This window comes from Balaenoptera acutorostrata, chromosome 3 (assembly GCF_949987535.1).
Source record: "Balaenoptera acutorostrata chromosome 3, mBalAcu1.1, whole genome shotgun sequence".
Classification (NCBI taxonomy): Eukaryota; Metazoa; Chordata; class Mammalia; order Artiodactyla; family Balaenopteridae; genus Balaenoptera; species Balaenoptera acutorostrata.
The window spans coordinates 106,191,681-106,219,660 of record NC_080066.1 but is presented as its reverse complement, the minus strand read 5'-3'; the positions used below and the strand labels follow the sequence as shown (position 1 = coordinate 106,219,660).

The following is a 27,980-nucleotide window of genomic DNA, read 5'->3' as shown; positions in this document are numbered from 1 at the left end:
GAGCACAGGCTCCAGACGCGCAGGCTCAGTAATTGTGGCTCACGGGCCCAGTTGCTCCGTGGCATGCGGGATCTTCCCAGACCAGGGCTCGAACCCATGTCCCCTGCATTGGCAGGCAGATTCTCAACCACTGCGCCACCAGGGAAGCCCCAGGATTGAGTTTTTTAATAAAGGGTTGAGAAAACTGGATAGCCATTTGGAAAAATATAACACTGGGTCTATATCTCACACTGTTCACCAAGATAAATTGCAAGTGGATCGGAAATCTAAATGTAAAATGAAACATACAAGTACTGGAAGAAAACATGGGTGAACACATTTACAACCGAGGATTAGGGGAACTCTTCCTATGATCCAAAAGTCTAGAAGCAATAAAAGAAAAGATTGATAAACTTGACTACATAGAAATAAAAGAAGACCTTTTAGATGTCCAAACTCTCTCTCTCTCTCTCTCTCTCTCTCTCTCTCTCTCTCTCACACACACACACACACACAGAGAAAAGCCCACTATAGATGAAATAAAAAACAGTGACAAATTGGGGAATAATATCTTCAACTTAAATCACAAAGGGCTAATAGCTTTACTACACAAAGAACTTCTAAAAAGAGAAAGCCAATGACAATAGAAATTTGAGCAAAAGACATAAACCGTTTACAGGAAAAAAAATTTTAATGGCCCTTGAACATATTAAAAGATATTCAACCTCACTTTTAGTGGGATAAGCAAACAGAAACTCCATCAAAGTACTACTTTCCATCTCTCAGACTGGCAGATCCAAGTATTTCATAACATATTGTGTTGGCAAGTTTAGGGGGCCACAGACACTCATATATTGCTGGTGAGAATGCCAAATAGTGTAACCACTCTGTAGTGAACATGGCCCTATCTAGGAAAGTTACATATGTATTTATCTTTAACCCAGCAATCCCACTTCGAGGAATCTGTCTCAAAGATGCACTGGCAAAAATATGAGATCACTTATGAACAAGGTTATTTGTCACAGTAGAATTTATAATAGCAAAAGATTGATAACTGTTTATCAGTGATAAATCACAGTTGAGTATTATGCACATATAAAAAGAAATGAGAAAGATCTTTATACACTAATATGAGGCAAATTTATTGGTAAATGAAAATAAAAGGTGTAGAAGGTTACATAATGTGCAATTCTTTGTTTGAGAAAGGGGAAATATAGGGACTTCCCTGGAGGTCCAGTGGTTAAGAATCCACATTTCCACTGCAGGGGGCACAGGTTTGATTCCTGGTTGGTGAACTAAGATCCCGCATGCTGTGGCCAAAAAAAAAGGGGGGGGGGATATATTAATAAATGCATATCAAAAAGAAACACTAGAAGATAAAACAGAAATTACAAAAAAAATTTACCTATGAAGATAGGAAGGGAACATTATAGAAGTAAAAATATGAAAGGAAGACTTCCCTGAATTTAACTTGTTATATAATTTTGTCTATAGAAATATAATTATTTTACATATTCAAAAATAGAATTAGGGGCTTCCCTGGTGGCGCAGTGGTTGAGAATCTGCCTGCCAGTGCAGGGGACATGGGTTCGAGCCCTGGTCTGGGAAGATCCCACGTGCCGCGGAGCAACTGGGCCCGTGAGCCACAATTACTGAGGCTGCGCGTCTGGAGCCTGTGCTCCGCAACAAGAGAGGCCGCGATAGTGAGAGGCCCGCGCACCGTGATGAAGAGTGGCCCCCGCTTGCCGCAACTAGAGAAAACCCTCGCACAGAAACGAAGACCCAACACAGCCATAAATAAATAAATAAATAAATTTAAAAATGGTCCACATCAAAAAAATCTTTAAAAAAAAAAAGAATTAAAAAGCAACTCCTAAAAATTGAGGACTGGAACAAATGAACTTAACTGTACATCAGATTAGTAGCTTTTAAAACAAGTTTATTGAGATAGAATTGGCATACAATCCACTGTATATATTTAAAATGTAAAATTTGATAAGTTTTGACATATGTATAAAGCCTTGAAGCCATCACTACAATAAAGACAGTGAAGATATCCATCATCCCCAAAAGTTTCTGCATGCTCCTTTGTAAACCATCCCTCCCAACCCTCCCCACACTTCTCTCCCCCGGTAACACAGGTACTTTCTATCACTAGAGATTAGTTTGCATTTTCTGGAGTTTTATATACAAGAATCATATAGACTTTTTTTGTCGGGCTTATTTCATTCAACATAATGATTTTGAGATCCATCCATGTTCTTGCATGTATCAATAATTCTTTCATTTTTGTTGCTGAGTGGTATTTTATCATATGTATATACCACAATTTGTCCGTTCATCTGTTGATGGACATTTGATTTGTTTCCAGTTTGGAGCTATAACAAATAAAGCTGCTATAAATGTTCCTGTACAAGTCTTTGTTTGGACATATGCCTTCTTTTCCCTTGGGGAAATACCTAGAAGCTGAATGGCTAGATCAAATAGTAGCTATGTGAGGTGTATGTTTAACTTTTGAAGAAGCTGCCAAACTTTTCCAAAGTGATTGTACCATTTTCATTCCCACAAGCAATGTATAAGATTTCCAGGTTCTCCACATTATTGTCAGCACAGAATGTTCAGTCTTTTTATTTTGATTAATTCTAATAGGTGTGTAGTGGTTCTCGTTGTGGTTTGTTGTTGTTGCTGTTGTTTTTTAATTTATTTATTTTTGGCTGTGTTGGGTCTTCATTTCTGCAAGTGGGCTTTCTCTGGTTGTGCTGAGTGGGGGCTACTCTTCATTGTGGTGCGCGGACTTCTCATTGCGGTGGCTTCTCTTGTTGAGGAGCACGGACTCTAGGAGTGTGGGCTTCAGTAGTTGTGGAGCATGGGCTCTAGTAGTTGTGGCTCTCAGGCTCTAGAGCGCAGGCTCAGTAGTTGTGGCACACGTGCTTTTTTGCTCCGCAGCATGTGGGATCTTCCCGGACCAGGGCTCGAACCTGTGTCCCCTGCACTGGCAGGTGGATTCTTAACCACTGTGCCACCAGGGAAGCTCCTCTCATTGTGGTTTAATTTGTATTTCCCTAATGACTAATGATGATGAACACATATTCGCGTGCTTATATATAAGCAAATGAATGTGCGTGAAGTGTGTGTGAAGTGTCAAAATCGTTGGCCCATTTTTAACTAGGTTGGGTTTGTTTTGGGGTTTTTTTCATATTTTGAATTTTGAGAGTTCTTCATATATTCTGAAGAAACTTCTCTATCAAATATATTCCCAGTCTTTGGCTTGTCTTTTCAGTCTTTTAATAGTGGTTTTTAAAGAGCAGAGGGGTTTTTTTGTTTTGTTTTGTTTCTCTTCTTTTTTTTTTAGCCGCACCATGCACCCCTGGCAGTGAAAGCACCAAATCCTAACCACTGGACCACCAGGGAATTCCCCTTGAAGAGCAGGTTTTTACTTTTGTTGAAGTCCCATTTATCAATTTGTCCTTTAATGAAGCATGCTTTTGGTGTCATATCTAAGAAGTCTTTGCCAAACTCAAGGTCACAAGGATTTCCTCCCATATTTTCTTCTAAAATTCTAGAAATCTAGACTTACAGTTTTGTATTCACATTTAGGAATATGATTCATTTTGAGTTAATTTTTTTATATGATATGAGGTATGGATTAAAGTCCTTGTGTGTGTGTGTCTTTTGTTTTTGTTTTCTGCATATGGATATCCAATTGTTCAAGGACCATTTGTTGAAAAGATCTTTTTTCAACTAAATTGTCAAAAGCAATTGTCAAAAGTCAGTCATCTATGAGAAAACAATTCCATTTACAAAAGCATCAAAAAAGAATAAAATACTTAGAAATAAATTTAACCAAGGAGATGCAAGACTTGTACATAGAAAACTACTTAATATTGTTGATAATATTACCCAAAGTGATATACAGATTCAATGCAATCCCTATCAAAATCCCAATGGTGTTTTTTGCAGAAATTGAAAAACTCGTCCTAAAATTCATATGGAATTTCAAGGGATCCAGAATAGCAAAAACAATCTTGAAAAAGAAGAATAAAGTTGGAGGACTCACAATTCCCAAATTTAAAACTTACTATACAAAGTTACCATTATCAAAACAGTGCTGTGCTGGCATAAGGATAGACATATAGACCAATGGAGTAGAATTAAGAATCCAGAAATAAACTCTCACATCTATGGTCAATTGATATTCAACAAGGATGCCAAGACCCTTCAGTGGGGAGAAGAATAATCTCTTCAACAAACTGTGCAGGGAAAACTGGATATCCATGTGAAAAAGAATAAAGCTGGAACCTTACCTTACACTATATACAAAAATTAACTAAAAATGGATCAAATATCTAAATGTAACAGCAAAAAACATAAAATTCTTAGAAGAAAATATAGGGGCAAGTCTTAATGACCTTGAATTTGGCCATGGTTCCTAACTATGACAAAAGCACAGACAATAAAAGAAAAAGGACTTCATTAATATTAAAAACTTTTGTGTATCAAAAGACACTATTAAGAGAGCAAAATGACAACACACAGAATAAGAGAAAATATTTGCAAATCATATATTTCCTACAACTTAACAACAAAGAGACAAACAACTCAGTTAAAAAATGGGCAAAGGACTTGATTAGACATTTCTACAAAGACAGATGGCCAATAGACACAGGAAAGGATGCTCAATATCATTACTCATGAAGGAAATACAAATCAAAACCACAGTGAGTTACCATTTCACACCTATAAGGATGGCTATAATTTTTTTTAAAGAAAGCCACAGTGTTGGGGAGGATGCAGAGAAATTGGAACGCTTGTATACTGCTGGTGGGAATGTACAATGGTGCCTTTGCTGTGGAAGACAGTTTGGTGGTTCCTCAAAAAGTTAAACATAGAACTACCCTACCATATGACCTAGCAATTCCATTCCTAGGTACATACCCAAAAGTATTGAGAACAAGGATTTAAACAGGCACTTGTACATCAACGTTCACAATATTGATGCAGCATTATTCATGATATCCAAAAGAAGGAAACAACCCAAGTGTCCATCAATAGATAAATGGATAAACAATGTGGTATATACATACAATGGGATATTTTTCAGCAATAAAGAAGAATGAAGTTCTGATACACACCACACAATTAATGAACCTTGGAAACATAATGGTAAATGAAATAAGCCAGACACAAAAGGACAAATATTGTATGATTCCATTTATGTGAAATATCTGGAATAGTCAAATTCATAGAGACAGAAAATAGATTAGAGGTTAACAGAGGCTGAGAGAAGGAGAGAATGGGAGTTGTTGCTTAATAGGTACAGAATTTCTGTTTGAGGTGATGAAAAATTATGGAACTAGAGGTGATGGTTGTACAACATTGTGATGACATAATTTAAAAATGAATACTACTTGGTTAAGGTAGTGTTTTCCAGGTTTCCCCACTTTAAAGTTAATGTTTTCCCTTTCTATATTCTTTGGAAGCAAGACTGCAAGTCCAGCCCAGCCTCAAAACTAGGAAGAAGTGTTTAAGTACCACCTCTTTTTTAAAAAAATATTTTTATTTTATTTATTTTTTATTTTTGGCTGCGTTGGGTCTTCATTGCTGCGCGCAGGCTTTTCTCTGGTTGCGATGAGCGGGGGCTACTCTTTGTTGTGGTGCACAGGCTTCTCACTGCAGTGGCTTCTCTTGTTGTGGAGCATGGGCTCTAGGCATGTGGGCTTCAGTAGTTGTGGTACACAGGCTCAGTAGTTGTGGCTCGCGGGCTCCAGAACACAGGCTCAGTAGTTGTGGTGCATAAGCTTAGTTGCTCCGTGGCATGTGGGATCTTCCCGGACCAGGGCTCGAACCCGTGTCCCCTGCATTGGAAGGCAGATTCTTAACCACTGCACCACCAGGGAAGCCCTAAGTACCACCTCTTATAAGGAAGAGTATCTCCATACATTACTTGGAATTCTTCTGTAAAGGTTTGCTTCTACTCCACCAGTTAGTTATGTATTCAGTCATTTATGTGTCTCAGTATGGACTCATGTACATTTATTTTATACTTTGGATTATAATCTAATACTACACTATTTATTTTGTTGCTCAAATTATTCCATTTGGCCATTGGGGAACTCTTTCAGGTGGACTTCTACATCCTTTTAAAATTTTAAACACTTCCTTTTTGGTACTACAAGATGCTCCAGACTTATTTTGTATTTTCCTTGCCCCAGCTCTAAAATTAGACATTTCTCCAAGGATCTTTGGTTGCCTTTATTGGAGAATGGTATTTTGAAACCAAAATTTGGACATAAGGTGTTCTCATCGCTATGGAGATGTCATTGTTTCTAGGCCCTCTCAGTGGACAGAACTAGGTAATATATGTACGTATACTAACTTGTGGATACACACTTTCTCTCATTGTTTCTGTCTCTTTATCTGTACATATATTAAGCTAAACATGAGTTCATGCTGATGTCTCCAAATCTATTTCCAGTACCACAGGGTTCATTCCAGTCTTCCTTCTTGCTTTCTCCCCCTCTTCTCTTTCTGACAGTGAGAACCCTAGCTCCCAACACCCATTATACATTTACTTATTTGATCAACCCCAGTATACATGTAAAGCAGTTTTAAAAAAAATTTGATATCAAAGAATTATCTTTAATTTTTAGGTGTGATAATGACCTTGTAGTTATGTAAGAAAATGTCCGTATTTTTAAGAGATGCTTGTTGAGATATGTTGGATAGAATGTCTGGAATTTTCTTTAAAATATGCTGCAAGGGAATTCCCTGGCGGTCCAGTGGTTAGGACGTGCTTTCACTGCCTGAGTTCGATCCCTAGTCAGGGAAATAAGATCCTTCAAGCCACGGAGCGCAGCCAAAAAAAAAAAGTGATAGCTCTTGTGTATATCTTTCCACAGATCATTTATATATTTACAAATATATGCATACATAGATTCCATTTTCCTCCACACACAAATTATAGCATACTTTATATTCTGTTCTATACTTTTCTAAAAAACATTTAATTTTATAATTTCAGGGGCTTCCCTGGTGGCACAGTGGTTAAGAATCCACCTGCCAATGCCGGGGACATGGGTCCCATCCCTGGTCAGGGAAGATCCCACATGCTGCGGAGCAAGTAAGCCCGTGTGCCACAACTGCTAAAGCCAGCACACCTAGAGCCGTGCTCCACAACAAGAGAAGCCAGTGTAATGAGAAGCCCGCACGCCGCAAAGAAGAGTAGCCCCCGCTCGTCGCAACCAGAGAAAGCCTGCGTGCAGCCAAAAATTAAATATATATATATATATATATATATATATAATTTTAGACTTACAAAAAAGTGAAAATATAGAAGAATTCCTGTTTACTTTAATGCAGACTCCACAAATGTCAACATTTTACCACATTTGCTTTGTTATTCTATTATTTTTTCTGTTCCGTTTGAGAATCCGTTGCAGACATAAGGCCCCATTACTCCTAAATATTTCACTGCGAATTTCCCATAAACAAGGACATTCTCTCCCATAAAGTCAGTACCATTATCAAAATCAAAGAATTAACATTGATATGGTACTATTATCTAATCTAGAAACCTTATTCAAATTTCACCAATTCTTCCACAAATGTCCTTTATAGAAAGAGAAGAAATGTTTTTTTCTATCCAGGCTCACATGTTGCATTTAGTTTTGAAAAAAATGAAAACGCAAGTTTATAAATTGGAAAATGAAAACCCATCACCCCTGACCCTATTCCCCAAAGACAAACATGGTTGACAGCCTTTTTGTAAATCCTTCCAGAATTTCTTTCAATGCATATACCAACACACAATACACATATGTTATACACATTTAAACAAAAATGTGATATTATACACATAAGATAAATTTACAATTTGTTTTCAGTTAATATTTTTATTTTTATACATCATTCTTTTTATTGTTTTTATTGGACTATAAGTGCTTTACAATGTTGTGTTAGTTTCTGCTGTACAATGAAGTGAACCAGCTATATGTATACCTATATCCCCTCCCTCTTGGACCTCCCTCCCACCCCCCATCCCACCCATCTAGGTCGTCACAGAACACGGAGCTGAGCTTCCTGTGCTTTATAGCATGTTCCTGGTAGCTATCTATTTTACGCATGGTAGTGTATATATGTCAATCCTAATCTCCCATTTCATCCCACCCTCCCCCTCTTCCCGTGTCCACACATCCATTCTCTACATCTGTGTCTCTAATCCTACCCTGCAAATAGGTTCATCTGTACCATTTTTCTAGATTCCACATATATGCATTAATATACAATATTTGTTTTTTCTCTTTCTGGCTTACTTCACTTTGTATGACAGACTCTAGGTCCAGCCACATCTCTACAAATGACCCAGTTTCTACATCATTCTTTTTAAAGTTTGCATGCTTTGATTAGTAATAATTTAATTAATCTCATATTGATGGACATACAATGTTTCCAATTTTTAATTATTGCTGAAACATGATGTAATAAACATCTTTATATTCATTTATCTTTAAGCACCCATGCAATTATTTCTGTAAGTAATTTTCTAGACATACAAGTGTTCATTGAGTATACATTTTATAAATATACCTTGAATCCATCATCTTTCTATTTTCATCACTCTTGCTTTGTTTCTCTTTATTCCTTATTTTGATTACTCTAACCACCTCCTAACTGCTCTCTGCCTATAGATTTGCCCAATCCATTCCATAGATTTGCCCAATCCATTCCATCCTACCAAGCTGCCAGATCCAATCACTGTTCTGCTTAAAACTGCCCAACACTTTCAAGACAATTTACTGAGTATGACACTAAAGCTCTTCATGATCTGCATTTTTTTTCTTTTTTTTTTTTTTTTTGCATCTCTCAATGTTTGATCAAGAGCACGGTGCACTTCAGTCACACTGAATTTATTTATTTATTTTAATTAATTAATTTATTTATTTTTATTTTTGGCTGCGTTGGGTCTTCGTTGCTGCACGCGGGCTTTCTCTAGTTGCGGCAAGTGGGGGCTACTCTTCGTTGAGGTGCGCGGGCTTCTCATTGCGGTGGCTTCTCTTGTTGAGGAGCATGGGCTCTAGGCACGCGGGCTTCAGTAGTTGTGGCACGTGGGCTCAGTAGTTGTGGCTCGCAGGCTCTAGAGCACAGGCTCAGTAGTTGTGACTCAAGGGCTTAGTTGCTCCATGGCATGTGGGATCTTCCCAGACCAGGGCTCGAAACCGTGTCCCCTGCATTGGTAGGTGGATTCTTAACCACTGCGCCACCAGGGAAGTCCTAGTCACACTGCATTTAAATCACACTCTCCTACCGATGTGCCTTTTGGGCAAGCTCTTTCCTTTGCTTGGCATATTCTCCAGGTTAACTTCTATTCTTCCTTCCAGACTCAGCTCAGAGATCACTTTCTCCAGATGCCTATTCTGGCCTGCCCACTGAGGGGTGCTCCCAGAGCAGCCTTTGCATGTCACTATCATGACCCTCGTCCCATTGTGTTCACTCCCCTCTTTAACCAGACTGGGCCTATATTTTTACTTTGGGCTTACCAGTCCTTCCACAGTGTCTGATATGTGGTAGGTGCTCAGTAAATATTTGATGAACAATGGAATAGGAGAGGAAATTATCAGGGAGAATTTTACCTTGCTTCAAGACACTTTAGCACACTCAAACAGGAAATACATCTCAATGGGAGAAGAGAAATTTAGGAATAAAATGAAGATTAGTGGTTAGTACCACCAGGAACTATGGGAGAAGGATCCATCTGGTAATTATAATCATTCAGCCAACAAATATTTCCTAAGCAAATGCCAGGGACCAAGCACTATTCTAGCCCCTGGGCATATGGCAAGGGAGAAGACAAAGTCATGGCTCTCTTGGAATCTGCATTCTCCTGGGATAGTCATAGGGCAATTTTATCTAAGCTTCCACTCTATCCCAGGCACAGATCTAGGTGGGGATAGGGGTGTGGTACAGAGACATAAGAAATTTTATCTGTCTCTTCAAAAAGCCTATGGCTGAATAAGGAATCCAAATATATATAGATATAATTACACACACTACAAAACAGAATATGTGATCATTTCAAAACCATTAATTAACCCAGTCAACAAATGTTATTGAGCATCTATATTATGTACCCTCTGTACATGGTAACAGATATGGCTCTTGCCTTCAAGTCACTTCCAGTATAGTAGGAGAGGAAGACATTTTCTTTAATCTCAATAATAGGTATATAACTATTAAGTACTTTAAGTACTGTCATATAAGACAAAACACCAGTAACTATGGGAGCATACAGTTTGGGAAGGCTTCCCTGAGGAAGTAGGGAATGCTATGAGAACACAGGAAAAAAGAGAGATAAGGTCAATTTAGGCAGGTTTCCTAGAGGAACAGGCATTTGAATGAGCCTTAAAAAATGGGAAAGTTTTATCCTGCAGGTGGAGAGGAGGGGCATTCCAGTCAGGGGAAAAGCATCAGTAAACACATTAGTATGGGAAAGTACAGTCTGGTCCAGTGTGGCTAAAGGGAAGAGTGAATGGGACACCAAAAGGATGATGAGGATAAGAAGATATTATGGGGGAAAAGCTAGAGAGATGGATTGATGCCTCCATCCAAGAGTTTAGACTTTATTTGTTAAGCTAGTGGTTCCCCCAACCAATAGGCAGATCCATCTTAATTAGAATCTCAGAGGGAATTTTGTGGGTAAAATGAAAGTCAGCCATTGCATGGAGTTGCCACCAGAGGGTACCATAGGAGAAGGTCTACCTGAACACTTCCCTGTGGCCAGTATATTTTTTAATTTTAAAAGCTCCTTGGGTGATTTTGATGCTCACTCAGCCAGCCTTAGGGACCACTGCTTTATACAATAGAGAACCATCAGAGGTTTTTAAGCAGGATAGAAACATAATCAACCCCATGTTTTATGAAACATAACTCTGGGGACAGAATGAAGGGATGGAAGGTCACAGATGGGGGATTAAGTGGTAGGTTATTGCAATGGGACTGGATGAATAGTTCTGGAATAGGGCAGCAACTATGGGATAGTAAGACAGCTGTGAGACAATTTCAGAGGCAGAACCAACAGGATTTGGTGACCAGTGGATATGGGGCTAAAAAGGGAGAGGGAGGGAAAAAGATGAAGGTCTCAGGCCTGGGTGATTGAGATCATGATGCTATGATAACGTGATACTATGGCCATGACAAAATGAGGAACACAGGAGTTTGGTTTTGTCTGGGGAACTGAGAGGAGTTTGGTTTTGAACCCAGTAACTGGCATGACCTAATGGGGCTATTACTTGGCCTCAAAACTGGGTCCTATCTTCTCACTCTAATTCCCCTTTCTGAGTATAGTAATTGTAATTTTTGGGAAGTTTTCTTCTGCTTCTTGCATCACCTATGTTTGTTATTGTCATGCTGGAGCTTTCCTCAAATGTCCAGTGATCCTTTGTTGGGGAGTCAAGATGTTGCAGGAAAATGGGGCGTGAGAGGCTGGTCAGGTCCCAGGTCTCAGGTGAGTCTCTGGAATGGGCCACCAAGTGAGGGTCCTGGCTTTGCAGAGGAAAAATTCAAGAGTGAGCCACAGTAAAGTGAAAGCAGGTTTATTTAGAGAGGAATACACGTTCCATAGGCAGAATGCTGTCCGTCTCAGAAGGCGAGAGTGGCCCTGGGCTGCAGGGGTGGTTAGTTTTTATGGGCTGGGTAATTTCCTATGCTAAGTGGGAGGAATATTCTAACTGTTTTGGAGAAGGGGCAGCAGTTTCCAGGAATTGGGCCACCGCCCACTTTTTGGCCTAAAATGGTCAACCTCCGAACTGTCGTCATGGCACTGGTGGGTGGCTGTCATTTAGCATATGCTAATATATTACAATGAGCATACAATGAGGCTCAAGGTCTACTGGAATTTGAATCTTCCGCCATCTTGGGCCTAGTAGGTTCTAACCAGTTTTCCTCGTATCCTCAAGGACTATGTCATTCTTTTAAAGGTTGTGTCCTGCCTTCTTCCCTCCTGTCTCATAGGAAACTAAGCTGCACCTGGACTTTAGGAGGAAAGAGAAAGATCTAAAGTGTTGGCATCTAAGGTTCTTGTATTAGTCAGGGTTCCCCAAAGAAACAGAACCAGTAGGAGATATATGTGTATATATATATATAGGGGGAGGGAGAGAGAGAGATTTATTTATAACAAATTGGCTTACTTAATACGGAGGCTGGGAAGTCCCATGATCTTCTGTCTGCAGGCCGGAGGCTCAGGAAAGGTGGTGGTGTAAGTCAGTCCGTGTCCAAAGGCCAGAGAATCAGGGGAGTCAATGGTTTAAATCCCAATCTGAGGGGTAGAGAAGGTGAGATGAGATGTCCCAACTCCAGCAGGCAGATAGGAAGCAAAAAGGGGTGAATTCCTCCTTCCTTTGCTTTTTCTCCTATTCAGGCCCTCAACAGATTTGATTATGCTCACTCACGTGAGGAAGGGCAATTTACTTTAAGGGATCTGTCAATTCAAATGCTAATCTCATCCAGAAACACTCTTACAGACACACCCAGAAATAATGCTCACTCTGGGTACCCTGTGGCTAGTCAAGTTGACACCTAGAATCAATCATCACAGTCCTTGAGGTTCTTGAAGGCAGATGGTCTTTGTTCACCATTATATTCCCTGTATCTAGCACAGTAAACAGTTGGTCAATATTGGCTGAATATGCAAGTGAAATTAATTGAGCACATCCCTGTATATGTAATCAAATTTCTATTAGAATTTATTTCTCTATTAATCAGATTAATTGTGTAGTATTGAAGATTTCCTAAAAGACCACATTCTCTTACTATAGATTGTATGTTCTACATCAGTGATCTCCACACTATAGCCTTTTATTTTTAATTTTTTTCTTTTGGCTGCGTTGGGTCTTCATTGCTGCACGTGGGCTTTTCTCTTGTGGCGAGCGGGGTCTAGTCTTCGCTGCGGTGCGCGGGCTTCTCATTGCGGTGGCTTCTCTTGTTGCGGAGCACGGACTACTAGGAGCGCAGGCCTCAGTAGTTGTGCTTCACGGGCTCTAGTTGCTCCGCAGCATGTGCGATCTTCCTGGAACAGGGCTCGCACCCGTGTCCCCTGCATTGGCAGGCAGATTCTTAACCACTGTACCACCAGGGAAGTCCACTATAGCCTTTTAGATTTTTGTATTTTCTTCCCAACTTTGCTTCACAATTTTAGTAGTATAGGAGATGACAGTTAATTATCATGATTTGGTGAGAAAGAGGTGAGAAATTAAGCTATATATATATATATTTTAAACATCTTTATTGGAGTATAATTGCTTTACAATGGTGTGTTAGTTTCTGCTTTATAACAAAGTGAATCAGTTATACATACACATATGTCCCCATATCTTCTTCCCTCTTGCGTCTCCCTCCCTCCCACTCTCCCTATCCCACCCCTCCAGGCGGTCACAAAGCACCAAGCTGATCTCCCAGTTAAGCTATATTTTTTAAAATTGCTCTTAAGTTTAGCTTTTGGCATTCCCACAATTAAGACATTCTTGGATGTGAAGCCTGGAAGGGAATACTCTTTATAAAATCTCCTTTGGAACTTAGAATTTAGATTTCAACAATTGGCAGTAAATGATTAACTTTTATCTTGAAAATATACCTTTACGCTCCTAACTGATTCAAAGTGCAATAACTATTAAATAAATATGTATTTATTGAATTCCTTCTATATGTCAAGTACTGCTCTGGACATTAGGGAGATGATGATAAATAAACGAGCAAAGATTGTGTTTGTTTGTTTTTTTTGTTTTAATTTTTATTTATTTACTTATTTATTTATTTATGGCTGTGTTGGGTCTTCGTTTCTGTGCGAGGGCTTTCTCTAGTTGTGGCAAGCGGGGGCCACTCTTCATTGCGGTGTGCGGACCTCTCACTGTCGCGGCCTCTCTTGTTGCAGAGCACAGGCTCCAGACGCGCAGGCTCAGCAATTGTGGCTCACGGACCTAGTCGCTCCGCGGCATGTGGGATCCTCCCAGACCAGGGCTCGAACCCGTGTCCCCTGCACTGGCAGGCAGATTCTCAACCACTGTGCCACCAGGGAAGCCCCTGTTTGTTTGTTTTTAATGGGAAAATGTAAACATATACAAAGCTAGAGAAGATAGTATAATGGACTCCTACCTACCCATCACCCAGCTTAAACAATATCAACTCACAGCCTTCTTTCATTGATAAACTACCTCTCCATCCCTTCCCCTTATATTATTTTGAAGCAAATCCAAGACATCAAATTATTTCATCCATAAATATATTGGCATATATATCTAAAAGATAGGGACTTCCCTGGTGGCACAGTGGTTAGGAATCCTTCTGCTAACGCAGGGGACATGGGTTCCATCCCTGGTTCCGGGAGGATCCTACATGTCGCAGAGCAACTAAGCCCGTGCTCCACAACTATCGAGCCTGCGCTCTATAGCCTGTGAGCCACAACTACTGAGCCCTCATGCCACAACTACTGGAGCCCACATGCCTAGACCCCGTGCTCCGCAACAAGACAAGCCACCTCAATGAGAAGACCGCAAAGAAGAGTAGCCCCCGCTTGCCACAACTAGAGAAAGCCCACGCGCAGCAACGAAGACCCAATGCAGCCAAAAATAAATAAATAAATAAACAAATAAATAAATAAATAAGACACCCTACCAAAAAAAAAAGATAAAGATTCTTTACTTATAACTATAATATCATTTCCCTATCTAGAAAACAAAAAATCAAATAATCTGGAGCTTACATTTTAACAGAGGAAACAAATAAGGAACAAACAAGCAAACGAATAATGTTAGGTAATAATGACAAAAAATAAGGTCCAGGTGATGGAATAAAGACTGATTTTCTATTGGGTGATCAGAGAAATCCTCTGCAAGGTGACATTTGATGAGAGACAAGCCTAACAGGAGGGAGCAGAGCACGTGACTGTCTAGAGGAAGAGTGTTCCTCACAGAAGCTCCAGCTAGTGTAAAGGCCTGAAGCGGAGCTCAGTGTTCAAAGAATAGGAAGGAGGCCTAGGAGTCTGGGAGGACTAAGTGGAAGGAAGATTATACAGATATGATTTTGGAGTGGTCACCAGAGGCCATGAGAAAGACGACTTCAGATTGGATTCTAATTAGGTGTGATGAACAGCCACTGGAGGATTTTGAGCAAGGGAGAGATATGACCTGATTTACGATTTTTAAAAAATATTTATTTATTTATTTATTTGATTGCACTGGGTCTTAGCTGTGGCTCGCCGGCTCCTTAGTTGTGGCAGGCGGGCTCCTTAGTTACGGCATGCATGTGGGATCTAGTTCCCTGACCAGGGATCGAACCCAGGCCCTCTGCAATGGGAGCTCGGAGTCTTATTCACTGCACCACCAGGGAAGTCCTTGATTTATGATTTTAAAGGATTATTCTGGTTGCTCTGTTGAGAATGATGTATAGGAGGACGTTTTAGGACAACAGGTGCCGAAACAGGGAGCCCAATGGAAGAGTCCAGGTGAGAGCAGGTGAGGAGGTGGTAATGAACCAGGGTAGTAGCAGTGAAGATGGTAAGAAGTGAGTCATTTCTAGATAAGTTTAAATTAACAGCTAACAGGATTGGCTGATAAACTAAATGCTGAATAAAAGATAAGAGAAAAAGGTAAGTCAAGGTTAACTCCAAGATATTTGGCCTGACCGAGGAGTGCCATTTACTCAAGTGGGGAATACTGGAGGAAGAGCAGGTTTGGAGGGGCACGCTGGCACTGGGCTTTTTAAGTTTCAGATAACTATTAAACATCCAACAGAGACATCATGTAGGCAGATAGCTAATTCTAGAATTTCTGGGAGAGATGAGGGCTGGATTTATAAATTTGGCAAATATCAGTGTGTAGATGCCACCGAAAGTCATAGGGTTGGATGAGATCACCCAGGTAGCGAGGGAGGATAGAGGAGAGGTTGGGAAGAGAAAAGGATCCAGCTGAGGAGCCTAAGAGGCCAGTGAGGTAGGGGAAAGCCAGAAGAGTGGATCCCAGGAGCCAGGGCTGCTGTGAGATCAGTAAGCCGAAGACTGAGAAACGCTTGCTAGATTGGGCCCTGCGGTGGCTATTGGTGACCTTGACAAGAATGGCTTCATCATGGGGATAGGGACAAAAGCTTAAGACTAGTGGATTCAAGCATGAATGGAGCTGAAGAAGTGAAAACAGGGGAGCAGAGAAGTTGGGTGCAGCTGAATAGGGAAGTAAAGTGAAGGGAGGTTCTGTTAGTTTTGTTTTTTTAAACAGAAGCTATTACAGTATATTTGCATGCTGATAGGAATAATCCAGGAAAGAGTAAAAAACTGATAATGCAGGAGAGAGAGGAGTAATTGCAGGAGCAAAGTTCCTGAGTAGGTAAGAAAGGACAGGGAATCTAGTGCACAAGTCAGGGAGATAGATACATGTGGGAAGCATGCAGTCTTAGCTGGAGGTAACTCCTGGAGGAGACAGTATGTCTCTCACAGATACACAGGAGCCTGGACACCACATCTGTTTCTATGGGAGGGGAGGTCGAGTATGTGGGGAAAGATGTACAGATTTAGTGGTAGGAGGATGTGGATGTTTTCTTCTGCTTATTTCTATTTTCTCACCATGAAACAATAGGCAAGGATGTCAATTGAAAGTGAGGATTTGGGGGATGGTGTTGGTTTGCAGAGAGGAGATAAGTGGAAGAGGCAATGACTACAGGACTGTGGTAGGATCGCTGGGCAGTGTTGAGGGCCTGCTTGAGATCTGTGCTCTATAAGAAATGATCTTTAAGTCAAACCCTGGATGGTGTTTTTCCCCTCTTTCCACAATCCAGTCCCTCCCTCTCCAGGCACTGAGGACTACATCTTGCTACAATTAGTCGGCACATCAGTCCATCGGTTATTATGTAATTTATGTATTTATTATGCATTAATGCACATCACCATTTATTCATTCATTCATTCTTTCATTCAATTATATATATTTTTTAATTTATTTATTTTATTATTTATTTTATTTTTGGTTGCATTGGGTCTTTGTTGCTGTGCGCGGGCTTTTCTCTGGTTGCGAGCAGCGGGGGCTACTCTTCATTGCGGAGCATGGGATCTAGGCATGCGGCCTTCAGTAGTTGTGGCACGCAGGCTCAGTAGTTGTGGCTCGCGGGCTCTAGAGCGCAGGCTCAGTAGTTGGGGGCATGGGCTTAATTGCTCCATGGCATGTGGAATCTTCCCGGACCAGGGCTTGAACCTGTGTCTCCTGCATTGGCAGGCGGATTCTTAACCACTGCGCCACCAGGGAAGCCCCATTCAATTATATTGATTTGAGTGCCAGGCACCACTTTAGGTACTGGGGTTACAGCAATGAACAAAACAAATCTCTGACCTCAGGGAACTTCTCTTCCACATCTTAAAAGACAGGAACTCTCAGGACTTCCCTGGTGGTGCAGTGGTTTAGAATCTGCCTGCCAATGCAGGGGACACAGGTTCGAGACCTGGTCCGGGAAGATCCCACATGCCGCAGAGCAACTAAGCCCATGCACCACATCTACTGAGCCTGTGCTCTAGAGCCTGCAAGCCACAACTACTGAGCCCGCGTGCCACAACTACTGAAGCCCACCCACCCAGAGCCCGTGCTCTGCAACAAGAGAAGCCACCGCAATAAGAAGCCCGCACACAACAACGAAGAGTAGTCCCTGCTCCCCGCAACTAGAGAAAGCCTGCGCGCAGCAATGAAAACCCACCGCAGCCATAAATAAATAAATAAATTTATTTAAAAAAAAAAAAGACAGGGGCTCTCATCTTTGGTAAACACAAATCTTCAGTGAAAACCAATGAGGAGGTGGAAGTTTCCATATTTAAGTACTCAGAACTGAAGTCACCTAAATCCTTAAAAAGAATACCAAGTCGCCATGACAGATGGGCCCAGTGAAGGAGTGAAGGACGTGCAGCCTGCCTCAGGGAATGCATCTTTACTTCTTTCCCACTGGTGCTGGGCTGGCTCCACGGAATCTGGCCAAGTGCAGCAGACAGAACAGTAATCTGCTGGAATTTTTGTCTCTAGTGTCAGAGCAAGAATTCATCATTATCTCCAGAAGAGCATGAACTAATGGACCATCATAGCAGAACAGGGTCTGCTCCGCCCAAATTCTCAGGACTACATAAACTCTAGAAGATACAACTTCCTTTGAATTTAGGAATATGTCCGAAAGGCAAACAGAGCATACCCTAAAAAGGGCTTATTAACTGAGGGCATCTCCTCATTTCATCTTCCTTTTTTTCGTACCTGTTTTGGCCTTTTCTTTCTTACTTCCTTCTTCTTTGCTCACTAATTTTCATCTGCTTTCCATTTTTAATGAAATAAAGTCTCTTAGAACCACTAGCTCAGGAAGCCACTGTTTGACTATAGGCAGTGGTCGCTGGAATTCTAAGAAGAAAGCTGGCTTTAATTGGAATCAGGGTTTCCTTCTGACTCTGGGCAGGTAGGTGCGAGAAGAAGAGTAGAGTGGGAACATGGATTGTGAGTTCCCTCCCGGAAGAGATTTGGGTCTTCTCTTAGTGACCTCAGACCTTATAGCTCTGCTACAAAGAACAAGAATAAAGTGCTTGTCTATTGGGTCCAGAAAAAAAAAAATCAGGGGAATTCCCTGGCGGTCCAGTGGTTAGGATTCGGCGCATTCATTGCCGGGGCCTGGGTTCGAACCCTGGCTGGGGAACTAAGATCCTGCAAGCCGTGCGGCGCGGCAGGAAAACAAAAGTCAAGAATGGAGTGAATGTGCTTTGTGCGTTAACTCTACCCCTTTGCATTAACAGATACTTCTTACTTGTTGTTTCAAAAAGGGAATATTGAAACATGACAGCGTTTTTGTTCAGCTACCGTACAAGCAGCATGCCCCCATGCCATATCCCTCTTTGTGCAGTAGATGTCAGCCTCACACAGCCTTTCTCTTCCTAAGTACAGATTCCTAAGAAAACGACCCTCTTACCCACCCTTTCCCTGGGTAAAAAGATCAATTTCTTCCCATCTTCAGCATGAAAAACAACAGTAAACAGTGACTCAGATATTGGAAAGAGTTGTACTAAAGTACTTGGAAACTGACCAAACTGAGGACTATGGGAAGGGGTGACAAATGGAGGCGTGGGGGGCAGATTAAGACCTGTGGGTCTCACTGAACGGATGTTAGGTGTGGCATCAACGCGGTTCTCTAAAAGCACAGTTATGACACCAATTCAAGAAGCGTGGACATGGCCCTGATCAAAGGTCTTCTGTTTCCCTCAGAAGAAGCTGAGGCATCAGCAAGTAGCTGTAGCGTCCTGGGAAGATCTCAGTGTAAACCACTGATATCCCACTTGTCCAAAGGTGTCTTATCTTTGTCCTCAGGTAAGACATTCTCTGAGCTTCAGCTTCCTAATCTTTAAAATAGGGAAAAATTACAGCCTTGTCTACCCAAAGTATTTAATGAGGGGGAAAAAAAATCAAGATATTGTGCAGAAAACAGTTTGTAGATAATGTACTACTTAAATGTAGACAACAGATTTAAAATTATAAAGGCAAATGTAGAATCGAGTTATGAATAAAAAAGAATTCAGTGCTAAAAATTTAATAACCTTCAGTTAATTATTTCTATATATTTTTCCCAACATATCACGCAAAGACTTTTCTTTCTCTCCTGCGTTCAATGTTAACCATGTGGAATTTTGACACACTTAGGATTTATTTCACAAAAAGATCCAAACCTGAAGGGAGCCTTATAATATGAATAAATGGTCCTGTTTATTTCGGGGGTGGGGTGGGGAGATTGCTTTTCCACCTTTTACATTGTACCATTAATAGACAATCATAAGCCACTTATAAACTCCAAGTGCTAAAGAAATAGAAATATTAAATTTCAAAAACACTTTCTTTCCAATTGGGTGTGCTTAATACCATTGCATCCCAAAGTTGTATTTGATCCCACTCCCCCTTTAGCTTCTTAGTTCATACGCTGAGATGGCTAAAGCTTACCATATTGTGATCAGTTAGCACCAGTTTTGGCAAGAGACCTAAAATTCATCACATTCATGTTTTATCTCATATTATATCTACACCATTTGAATTGAAACATTACTGAAGGAACTCATGTTTGAGAGCAGAAAGATTATTTGTTTTATAACTTGACGTTGAAATTTGAGCAGAAGTCTTCAAACCAGATGGTTGATGCTTTCTGATATTGTCAGGAAAGGCCAAAAGCAATTCAAAATTTTTTCATTTCCCATGACTCATCCCCTCCCATGGAGTTTTGTGCTATATATTCCCTGCTTTGTCTGTTCTTTTTGTTAAAAATCCTTTTTACATCACCACCCCCACTTTTTTTTTTTTTTTTTTTTTTTTTGCTGAGGCTTTCAATTTGCTATATCTTGAACTGCAGAAGGAGAAGCCGTTGAACTCCTAACCTTTGAAACCTCTTAATACTTGCTGAGTGGTCAAGGGGCGAAGTGGAAAAGATTGCTGATTGGACTTTACCCCATGTGGAAAAGCTTTTCCTACAATAGCTCAACCATCCCCATTTTAAGGAATTATTTACTTCCCTTAAAATCCAAAATCTTTTGGAACATTCTGCAAAAAGTGAGGCCAATTTCTGTACTTAGTGGTCAGCTTGGGGAACTTTATTTTTTAGACTCACTTTAAAATCAAGTGCTTTTGCATAATGTATGTAATACAGATTCAAAATAATTTCATTTTAGACTTACAGTGTTGTCTGCTATATTGCTTCTTGCTGGTTTTTTCAGAGTACTTTGCAATTATAAATACATGTCATTGCTCTCACGTAAGGCAGTAGTTTCTGGGTAAAATTCTTCACAGAAGCCAAGATAGAGGATCAGTATGGAAATAGGTCATCTCTTAACATCAACAATCTGCTTCATGATCAGAGAGGTGCTTATAACTCCCCATCCCCTCTCCAGACTGCCTTTCTAATAATTTATAGATGCAAAAATATTAGAAGCTGTGAAAGGCCCCATTCCACCAGATTTTGTATCATTCTTTCCTGGGACCAGAGTGGGGGGGTCTTTTTTTCCCCTCCCCCCTGTTTCAGATAACAATAAATAAGAGCTGCGAACGCTGAGGCTACCACCTCTTCCGGGTAATTTTGTTTCCACTCTACTCTTCACAGCTGCTCACAATTATACTAAATGAACCTCTTTTCCATTATTCTTAATTCTTTCCATTCCCCTCTCCCACCCTGAATTTCCTCCTATTTTCAGATACTTGAAGATAATGTCCCTACAGCCTTCTCTCCTGTATCCTCAAATCTTCCAGACATAAATATTTTAATACATTCGCCAGTGTATTTCTGATGGTGCTAAAGTGTCTGCACAACCGGTGCCTTATTTATAAAGCCCACATCTGCTGAAAGACCTGTAATGCTATACCAGCTCATGAACTCTCCCGGAACGGTCGACATGGGAGGATTTTTAATACTTCCACTACTTACAAAGAGAAAGATGGAGAAAAGAGAGCCGATCGATTACAAAGAGAAATCTTTTAATCCATCTTCTCGGTGATCTTTGGGGGCTGTGTGCTGCTATTTACATTGAACAGGAAGGAGGAGACAGAGGATGGATAGGAACGGAGGAGGTGGGGGCGGAGCTAGCTCAGCACATAAAACCCCTCGCTAAAAGGGGAACACGTTCGTTTGTGCCAGAGCCACTCTCCTGTAACCACGGGAGATGGGGCAGTCTGTACCGTGAGGACGGAGATCGGAAGAAGGAAAACAGGGACAAGAAAACAAGCGAGACCGAAGAGGACATCTGGAGAAAGCGGAAGGCAGGAGACGGGGAGGGGAAAGCAACCCACGCCAGGTGGAAACAGGACCTAGAGCAAACCGGTCGGGTCCACAGTTGTTGTTTCTGGGAGAGAAGAGAGTACCGGAAGATTGCCTTTTTTCCTGTCAGTTAATGAAAACTACTTTTATCCTCATCATAAAAGAAAAGGCTAAGGGGAGGTAAAGACAATCTGTTTTCTTAGGGGAAGAGCTGAGGGAAATCCGGACTACCTCTTTGAAGCATCTGAAATAAGCCACTGCCTGGTACACATTGCAGAAAGGTCCTGGTTTCTGAAGAGCTACATCCTTTTTCAGGAGAATTCCAGCCGGAGTAGCTGGTACAGTTCTATTTTTATATTTAAATATCTATGTCTCCCCCCTGCCGCCCCCAACAACACTTACCTTGTTTGTAAGCACGAGTGACAAGAAAGTGTCAAGGCAGAGTAGGAATATTTTCATTTTTCTCTTTTATCTGCCTGGGTCTTTTTTTTTTTTTTTTTTTTTTTTTAAGAGGGTAGGAGTGGTCCTTATCACATCACGGAAAAGGACGTCTCCATTTGAAAGGCTTTCTCTCTAAATATATTTACACCCATATGCATTAGAAAGAGAGATACCTTTCGGAGGTTGAAATCCTACTGAGAAACATGGAAAAAGGAGCCAGGCACCGAAACAACACTGAAAAGAACCACCCAGGTGGGAGCGAGCCGGAGGCCAGCCCCGAGACTGGTTCTGGAGGGGGCGGAGTGGCCCTGAAGAAAGAGATTGGATTGGTCAGTGCTTGTGGTATCATTGTAGGTGAGTCCAATTCCTTTCCCCACCGACCACTCCTCCCCGTCTGGTGGTCCTCTTGTAGAAACTTAACCCCTCATTCCCCCAACCCCCATAAAGCACTATTTCTGCTTCCTGCTCCCTTAGAAAAGAGTTGTCATTCACCTGTGCTGTAACCTATTCCCACTGGTCAAGTTTGAGAGGTATAGGAAGTGCTGTATGTCATACGTCTCTTCCTCCAAACCCGGCTGAGAAGTTCTGTCCAGTGTTCACGGAATGGAGCAAATAGGGGCACACACCTGGCTGATGGTCATTGTTGCCTGGGAGCTCGTTGAAAATATAGGTCTCCGGGCTCCACACTTGAGGGTTCTGATTCAAGTTGACTTAAGGTAGGGCTGGGGAACCTAGATTTTTAACAAGCTTTCCTGCAGCCATCTCCTTAGCAGGCTGTGGACTGGCTTTTGAGACATACTTAGTCGCTGTTTCATTGTTTACATTATATGAGACTATGGGCCTAGGGGGTGTGTAATAATAAAAATAGCTACAAACAGCAGTATAAGAATGCTTTGCCTTTCTATAGCTTTTCCACCTTATGCAGCACTTTCTCTTGGCAAAGTACATGTGATAGGGCTGTTATTCCCATTTCACAGATGAGGAAATATATTATGGAAGAAAAGAAGAGACAGATTTTGCTTTTCTGTAAATGTGTAGTTGGCAGTTTCTCTCGTTGCTTAATGGAGTCCATGTAACATCCATGTCTCTTAACATCCACGGAAGACCCTGTGAGGTTCTCAAAGGGAAATGGGAATAACTAGAATGGGGAGTCCGGCTGGGAGGCTTTGAAACTGGGGGAGCCTGAGTGTCCCCGAGAGTGCCAGTGCAGGCCACTCCAACCCCCTAACTGCACTCTACCGGGCAGGGGGTCCCAAATATGGCTCCATCTCGAGACAACACATATTCCTCTTTCCAGAGAGGCCCTAGAGATCGATGGGCAATGGCTCATTACTGTCCTCACTGCAGAGGGTGAGAGTTTCTTCTGCTGTCTTTGGTAGAGGGCTTTACCTTTTTCCCAGAGAAAGGGGCATGGGACAGTCAGGCCAGATAGGTTTCTGTGCAGACTTCCTTTTGAAGGCATGTAGTGTCCTGGTGACCACAGCACCTGGATAACCCCATGGTCCTCATGGTAGCACAGAGGCATTTTGGCACCTGAGCAATGGCAGCACTGGAAAACACCCTTGAAATCAAATAAAATCAGTACAGTATTCAGATAGTCCTCTTCACCTCTACACCCAGCCTTCACACATCATGTTATCTCTACTCTGCTTTCAAAGTGGAATCCCACTTTATCTAATTCTCTGACTCTGGGAGGTTTTCCAGGCATCTACAGTTTTAAGAAAGGTAATGTTATTTTAAACAATTATAGTCATGATTTGAATTTCTCATTACCTTTTCTGTCTCTCCTTTATTTCAGTTGCTCTAAAAAATGAGATCAGCAAAGTACTCAATATGTACAGCACATGCCAATTTAAGGTCTGTAAATAGCCCAGAGCCTGTTACCTCTTTCACCAGTTTGACTGAGAGGATTAAGAATTTTACCCCCTTTGGGAAGGTTCTGTTTTATACACAGAGTGCACACCCACATACACACAAGCACAATCAGACATCCTTCCTGCCTCAGCCTTGCTTACCCACCCCTACATATATGCAGGTATTCAAGGGTAGAGAATATTCTCCTATATACTGAGCTTGTTTTTGTCTCTTTCTTTAACATTTGTCTAAGACTATGAAGAAATGGGAGTGTCCAGGTATAAGAGGTATAGTTTTAGTTGGGTGAATGCTACTACTGATTTGTCCACAGCCTCATGGATAGCACTTCACAATAAGAATAGTCCCAATGCTCCCATTGGTATTATAGCAACCAGAATAATAACTCTGGTAGTCTATGGTGAAAAGAGATCCCAAATATGTGATTTCAGAGAAATCAGGATATTTTTCCAAAGTGCAAGAGTCCTTGTACAGTTAATAGTCACGATTGTATCTCCATTTAAGCTGAGACACACATTTCCCCTTTAGGGTGATGTGGAGACGAAATCCTTTCCATTTCCCCTCCTGTGTGGCTGTTGATTTACAAATGTGCTGAGTAGCTGCCCTGTCCTCTAGAGGGGTTTCCGAGTGGATGACAGTGATTCAAGTTTTTTCAAGACCAAATGCAAAAATAGAAATGGCATTTTTCACATGGAATTCAGTGATCTGGTGTGCAGTGTCAACACTGTGGAAGGAAGAGAATTTGAAGGCAAAAAGAGAAAGGAAATTTCCTAAGTGAATCAGGTCATGAGGTATGGGAAAGTAGCAACTGCCCCAAATCTATCTCATATCCAATTGACTTAAAGGGATAAGTTAAACTATGTTTCATAAAACCTCATAAAATTTCACTCACAATCATCATTGATGGTTTAAAGTAGGAATAACAAAATGGCAGGTGTTATAAGAACATAAAATGAACTAATAGAAGACTCATGCCCTAGAATTATTTATAATCTGACTGGGGAGATGAGATTTATATGCATTAGACAGAGAACATTGAAAATTTATGATATGGTTGAGCTGTGTAAAGAGGACAAAGTTAGGTGAATGGTGAGAAGCACAAAGAGAGAAGTTCTCACCCAGAACTAGATTAAGAAGCATCTTGAAGGACATGGAGAAAGATGGAGTAGAGAAGATAATTCTGGGAGATTTGGCAGGTAGATGGAAAATGACTAAACTGTTATTTCCTTGAGCAAAAAAATGTGTCATATACGTCTCTGAATCTTTAGTGCTCAGCAGGGTCCCTGACATGAAACAGTTACTCAAATGACTGTTGAATTTAATTGAGCCTTGGACAAAAATCTGAAGACAGTAGTAATAAAAAGTATTTATCTGAAGGGCTCTTGGGAACCTGGCTTGAATATCTTTAAGCCAGGAATAATTTCATCAACTTGGAAATGAGGTTGACCTGTTTTTAATTTTCTAACAACACCTGTGCCCTAATCTAACCAGGCTATTGCTCTCCACATACTTGGCCAAGGAAACCTGTTGGCAACAGGTGAACTTAGATCTCTCCATGAACGTGGAGTCACCCCCAAATCTAAGGAGAGTATGAAGGAGCAGCAAACTTCATTAATTGATGCCATCAAAGCTACTGTTAATAGCTGTCATTATTAAACACTTATTATGTGCCAGACGCTGTCCAGTTACCAAACATACATTGTCTTATTTATCCCTCACAATAATCCCGTGTGGTAGGCACTTCTTCGCCCTTCCTCCAGATAAGAAAATAGAGGCTCAGAGGGACAAGCAACTTGTTGAAGGTCACACAGCTGAAAAGTATTGAAGACTCAAACCTAGAGCTTGTCTGAATCCTGAATCAAGCTTGTAAGCGTTGTTCTCTACTCTTTTAATTTTCATGTCCCAAAAGAGGTGTTTTCATTTAGATCCTGGGCAGAGGTCCTTATTTGTCTTTATAGATGAAGCAGTTAGTGTTGCGTTCCAGGCGAGGAAGTGTCCCAGTATAAATGAGAACTGAGCAATCGGCTGGGAGTGGAAGAAGGTACCGTTCTGGTACAGCTGCAGGAACCCTTGTGGGGGAGCCTGAGGTGCGCTGGCTCAGCTACTGCAAGATGTGATCAGCACAGACCACGCTCCCATTAACTCTCCCACATGCACACCTTTCCTCTCTGGACCAGCATTCTTTGCAGCCATGGTAGAGGCGCCCACAGAGTTCCTGTCTGTTTAGGTCACTTTATATCAGTTATGTATTTAGGTATGTACCCAGAATCTAGGTCTGAAGGCACTAGTTCAGCTACAGAGGCTACAGAAAAGATTCATGATTTGTTAGACCATTTTGTTTTTAGCACAATGTATGTTTATGGAAGACCTTGGTATATTTGCTGCAGAGCAATATTGGATGCAGGTCTAGCTATTAGACCACTCTCTTTCAGCTAACAAGATGTTTAAAAACTAGTATTTATTGAGCTCTTACTAAATGCCAGTTCCTGTGCTATAAACTCTTTACATATATTACCTTATTTAATCCTGACTACAGTCCTATGGAAATAGGTATTATAACTCTATTTTATTTTTTTAATTAATTAATTTATTTATTATTTATTTATTTTATTTTTGGCTGCATTGGGTCTTCGTTGCTGCACGCGGGCTTTCTCTAGTTGCGGTGAGCGGGGGCTACTCTTTGTTGCGGTGTGTGGGCTTCTCATTGCGGTGGCTTCTCTTGTTGCGGAGCACGGGCTCTAGGCGCTAGGGCTTCAGTAGTTGTGGCTCACGGGCTCTAGAGCGCAGGCTCAGTAGTTGTGGCGCACAGGCTTAGTTGCTCCACAGCACGTGGGATCCTCCCGGACCAGGGCTCAAACCCGTGTCCCCTGCATTGGCAGGTGGATTCTTAACCACTGTGCCACTAGGGAAGTCTCTATAACTCTATTTTAAACATGGGGAAATTGAGTCACAGAGCTGGGAAGTAATTTTCCTGGGATCACACAACTGACTACTGAGATGGTCTGACTCCACAGCCAAAGCTCTTAGCCATTCCCCGTTTCTAATTGGTAACCAAGAGAGGCAGGAGGGAGGCTGGTGTGTATTGTGTGGTGGGGCAGTGGGACATGCAGGACCATAACCCTGACATTGGAGTCTGGAAAGACCGTGGATGTCTGATGCTGGAAAAGTTGGGGGGAAACTTCTTTTAAAGGCTATTTGTCAACAAAGAAGTGTGGCTATAGGTATAACCATACTGAAATGGCACTGGACTGATTTGGAAATATTTCAAGTCCAAAAGATTTTCAGACCCGTGTGTTTTTACACCACTTTAGAAAATTTTACATTTTAGTCTCTAATTTGATGTATTAGCTTTCTAATCCCCCAAATGTCAATTGGATGTTAACCAGAGGCTGGAGTGTGAAAATTGCTTCTCGAGTTTGTACTTCAATTTTTTTTTTTAAACATGGAAGGATTAGCATTTGGTTCATTCATGATGAAAACATGTTTAAAACTGTCATTGTTCTCAAAGAAAACTCTGAGACAGAAGCCAACTAGGACACTTGTCAAAACAAACACATCGGGGCTTCCCTGGTGGCGCAGTGGTTGAGAATCTGCCTGCCAATGCAGGGGACACGGGTTCGAGCCCTGGTCTGGGAAGATCCCACGTGCCACGGAGCAGCTGGGCCCGTGAGCCACAATTACTGAGCCTGCGCGTCTGGAGCCTGTGCGTCTGGAGCCTGTGCTCCGCAACAAGAGAGGCCGCGATAGTGAGAGGCCCGCGCACCGCGATGAAGAGTGGCCCCTGCTTACCACAACTGGAGAAAGCCCTCACACAGAAACGAAGACCCAACACAGCCATAAATAAATAAATAAAACAAATACTAAAAAAAAAAAAACAAAAACAAAAAACCAAACACATCTTAGTGAATAGA

At 41.3% G+C, this 27,980-nt stretch overlaps 1 protein-coding gene and 1 long non-coding RNA gene across 3 annotated transcripts in view; one reads left to right on the top strand and one right to left on the bottom strand.

Annotated features, from left to right (window-relative positions):
* Window positions 1-1,155: 1,155 nt before the first annotated feature.
* Window positions 1,156-22,244, bottom strand: LOC103010390 (uncharacterized). 2 transcript variants are annotated; one of them, XR_009007540.1, is made up of 3 exons: window positions 22,159-22,244; window positions 12,162-12,289; window positions 1,156-1,289 (listed from the first exon to the last, which is right to left on the bottom strand). It is a non-coding gene; the product is annotated as an uncharacterized LOC103010390 (long non-coding RNA). The 2 variants fall into 2 exon arrangements; XR_450859.3 differs by lacking the exon at window positions 1,156-1,289 and adding an exon at window positions 8,874-11,513.
* SLC7A8 (solute carrier family 7 member 8) overlaps window positions 21,607-27,980 on the top strand; it is a 57,727-nt gene continuing 51,353 nt past the window's right edge. The window contains exon 1 of the mRNA XM_007180564.3: window positions 21,607-22,551. Within this exon, the coding sequence (XP_007180626.2) occupies window positions 22,401-22,551 (151 nt within the window). The 5' untranslated portion in view covers window positions 21,607-22,400. The remainder of the gene's footprint in view (window positions 22,552-27,980) is intronic.